Source organism: Rhagoletis pomonella, unplaced genomic scaffold (assembly GCF_013731165.1).
Source record: "Rhagoletis pomonella isolate Grant_MI unplaced genomic scaffold, Rhpom_1.0 Rhpom_scaffold_08400, whole genome shotgun sequence".
Classification (NCBI taxonomy): Eukaryota; Metazoa; Arthropoda; class Insecta; order Diptera; family Tephritidae; genus Rhagoletis; species Rhagoletis pomonella.
In genome coordinates, this window is record NW_023466929.1 from 1 (window position 1) to 2733 (window position 2733).

The window sequence follows — 2733 nt, forward strand, 5'->3', positions numbered from 1 at the left end:
TGTGGAATATTTTCGTTATGCCGGAATGCTAGCATTTCCTAAAGGGATACTATATGGACATGCATACTTACATATATACATATATAGGGAAGTATGTTCTCTAAAGCATTTATGAAATCGGAGATGTGAGTATGAAAGGAAAACAAAATTGGCGATAAACAAAAATACAGAGTAAGGCAAAAGCATGTATACATACATATGTATGCACATAAATATGTATATAGTTATTCGCAGCTCAACGTCGATTAAGTCGCTGATAAGCAGAAACGCTGACCGCAGCAAAGTGACGTTTGAGAGTGAACCTTTGTTTAGTTGGTGATTTGATAGTGAACGATTTAGTGTGTGACTGATTGTGACAATAGACGGTACAAGTAGTAAATAAGTAGTGCATACGAAGAACGAAGAAGCAAAAAAGAAAATGCTTTCGCGCACAAAATTGCTCTTAGTATTGCTATTAGCGGTAGCAACAACAACTCAAGCAGCAATAATAACGTCGCTTAGTACATCGAAAATTTCGCCGGAAATGATCAACGAACTAAAAGATTTTCTTGACCTGATACCCGCGGCCATAGTGGACGAAATCGTCGCCAAGCACTACATCATCGATTCGAATTTCCGTGAAGTGCTCAATTATCTACGCAGCACGCAATTTACAGAGCTGATGCAGCAGGCCGAGCAAATACCCGAAGTTGCAGAGATTTTGGCGTATTTGCATTTGCTTGTGCCTGATGCTGAAGCTGATGCAGTCACTTCCAACCAAGGAGGCGCCACATATGGCACGGTGAATGCGAGGTCATCCGATGTGCAGCTGCAGCTTGAATCGCAACTCGATTTTGTATTGCTGAATGAGTTGAACGAAGAGGAGGATGAGGTGAAGAAGAGTAAGCAGGGCGATGCTGAGGCAATGCATTTGAGTTATGTTGCACTCGCCTCGCACTCAGTGCCGCCACCATATGCCCACCACTTACGCACGTTTAGCAGTTTTGTGGAGGAGCTTTTGAAGCACTTGCCTCGCGACCAATACGTGCAATTGATTAATCAAAAGCGTCAGCAGAATCTAGCGTTCGCGCAATTTTATGCAGCTTTGCGCAGCGCCGAGCTGCGTCCGATGGTCGATGTAGCGTTGGTGAGTACCTACGTAAACCCGGCTGTGTGTTATGCGTCATCGGCTGGCTGGCTGGTTGGATGGCTGACTAGATGCCGATTCGGTACAGCCACCGCCTGACATATTGCAAATTGAAAAGTTTACGCATCACTGCTGATTTGTTTTTGTTCTTTTTTTCTCTCTTCTATGCTCTTCACTTTGCTTTCGCTTTGCATGCCATTTTGCAGAAATCTTCTAATCTAACGACAATAATTAAAACGCTGACTTCCAACGGTGTCGATGTGCAGAGCTTGGAGGCCACTGCATTTAAAGTGATTTCCTGGGGTCCCGTACCAATAGCTGTGTCAGGTTTTAAAAGGATGCGCACTTTGGCATTTATCTGGAGCACGCATTTACAATATTGATTGAAATGAGCGCAGTGAAAGCAAGAAATTTGCTTTTCAATTGAAATAATGCGCTACGATTTTAGGCCGTTGTATGTATGTATGTTAGTATTTATAAAACTTTATAAAGCTGAAAATGGATGTAACTATCCAATAAACGACGTTGAAGTAAGCGTGCTTATGAATAAATATTTCCCAAACGTTTTTTACAAGTTATTCACAAATTTTCAATAATCTGCAAATTTTTTACAATTTGTTAATGTTGCTGATATAAATGTGAAGTAAGGTAAGTTCTATGCTCTCATAGTCTGAGCCATGGTGAAATCATAATAAGGTGTGATCGATAGCAACATGTTTGTTGTGATTTTGACAAAGTCGGATGTCTTATTGGCGGTGTTGCCGATCCTCCTTTATATGATACTATTTGTATCGAGAAATAGTATCTAAAATCCTCAATTTTTGGTTTAAAGCAGTTTTTCAAGAAATTAGTGTTTTTAGAAAATATTATTATTTAAAATGGCTGGCTTGGTAATATAAAAATCGTATGAAAATTCGATTTTTAATAAGATAGATTAAAACACATTAATATGTATAACAAATAACAAGAGTTATAGGTTTATGTATGATCAAATCTAGTGGAACTATCGACTCAAACATATAGTCAGGCTTAAAATCCTATAATACACTACATTTTAAAATGGTATGCACAAACGTAGTAAAAGTTGTAAATATTTAGTACTTTTTCTACTCCCTCTAAATGCGTGACCGGAATAGAAATGCCGAAAAAGTGCAGTGAATCTACTGATCACACCTTCTTATGATTCCACCATGGTCTAAGTTAGACATTTCAAAACAATTTCGATTTTAGTAACTACTGAAGATTATTCACTCAAAATTGACATTTACAATAATTTTTAGACGAAAAATAAGAATATTATAAAAGTTTGGGAAAAGGGCGTGGCACCGCCCACTTATGATTACATACATATATGTTCTCGGTAACCGTTCTACCAATTTGTACCAAATTCGGTACGGTTTTTGTGCTTGCCACATAAAAAAAAAAAAAAAAAAAAAAATATTGAAATCGGACTTAAATTACGGCCACTTTTCATATAACGGTCAATAAATGCTTGCAACTTCTATATTTCCAGATTTAAGGTCGCTAATTAACTCAAAATTTATACTAACAACAATCCTTTGAAAAGAAGTAATGGATTTTTGGAAAATAGGTGCGATACCGCCCAC

General features: G+C 37.9%; 1 protein-coding gene across 1 annotated transcript; it reads left to right on the plus strand.

Annotated features, from left to right (window-relative positions):
- Window positions 1-245: 245 nt before the first annotated feature.
- LOC118756028 lies at window positions 246-1685 on the plus strand. The gene is made up of 2 exons (XM_036490821.1): window positions 246-1126; window positions 1333-1685. Exons 1-2 carry the CDS (start codon window positions 419-421, stop codon window positions 1507-1509), a joined length of 885 nt encoding a protein of 294 aa, XP_036346714.1. The 5' UTR covers window positions 246-418; the 3' UTR covers window positions 1510-1685.
- Window positions 1686-2733: the final 1048 nt, after the last annotated feature.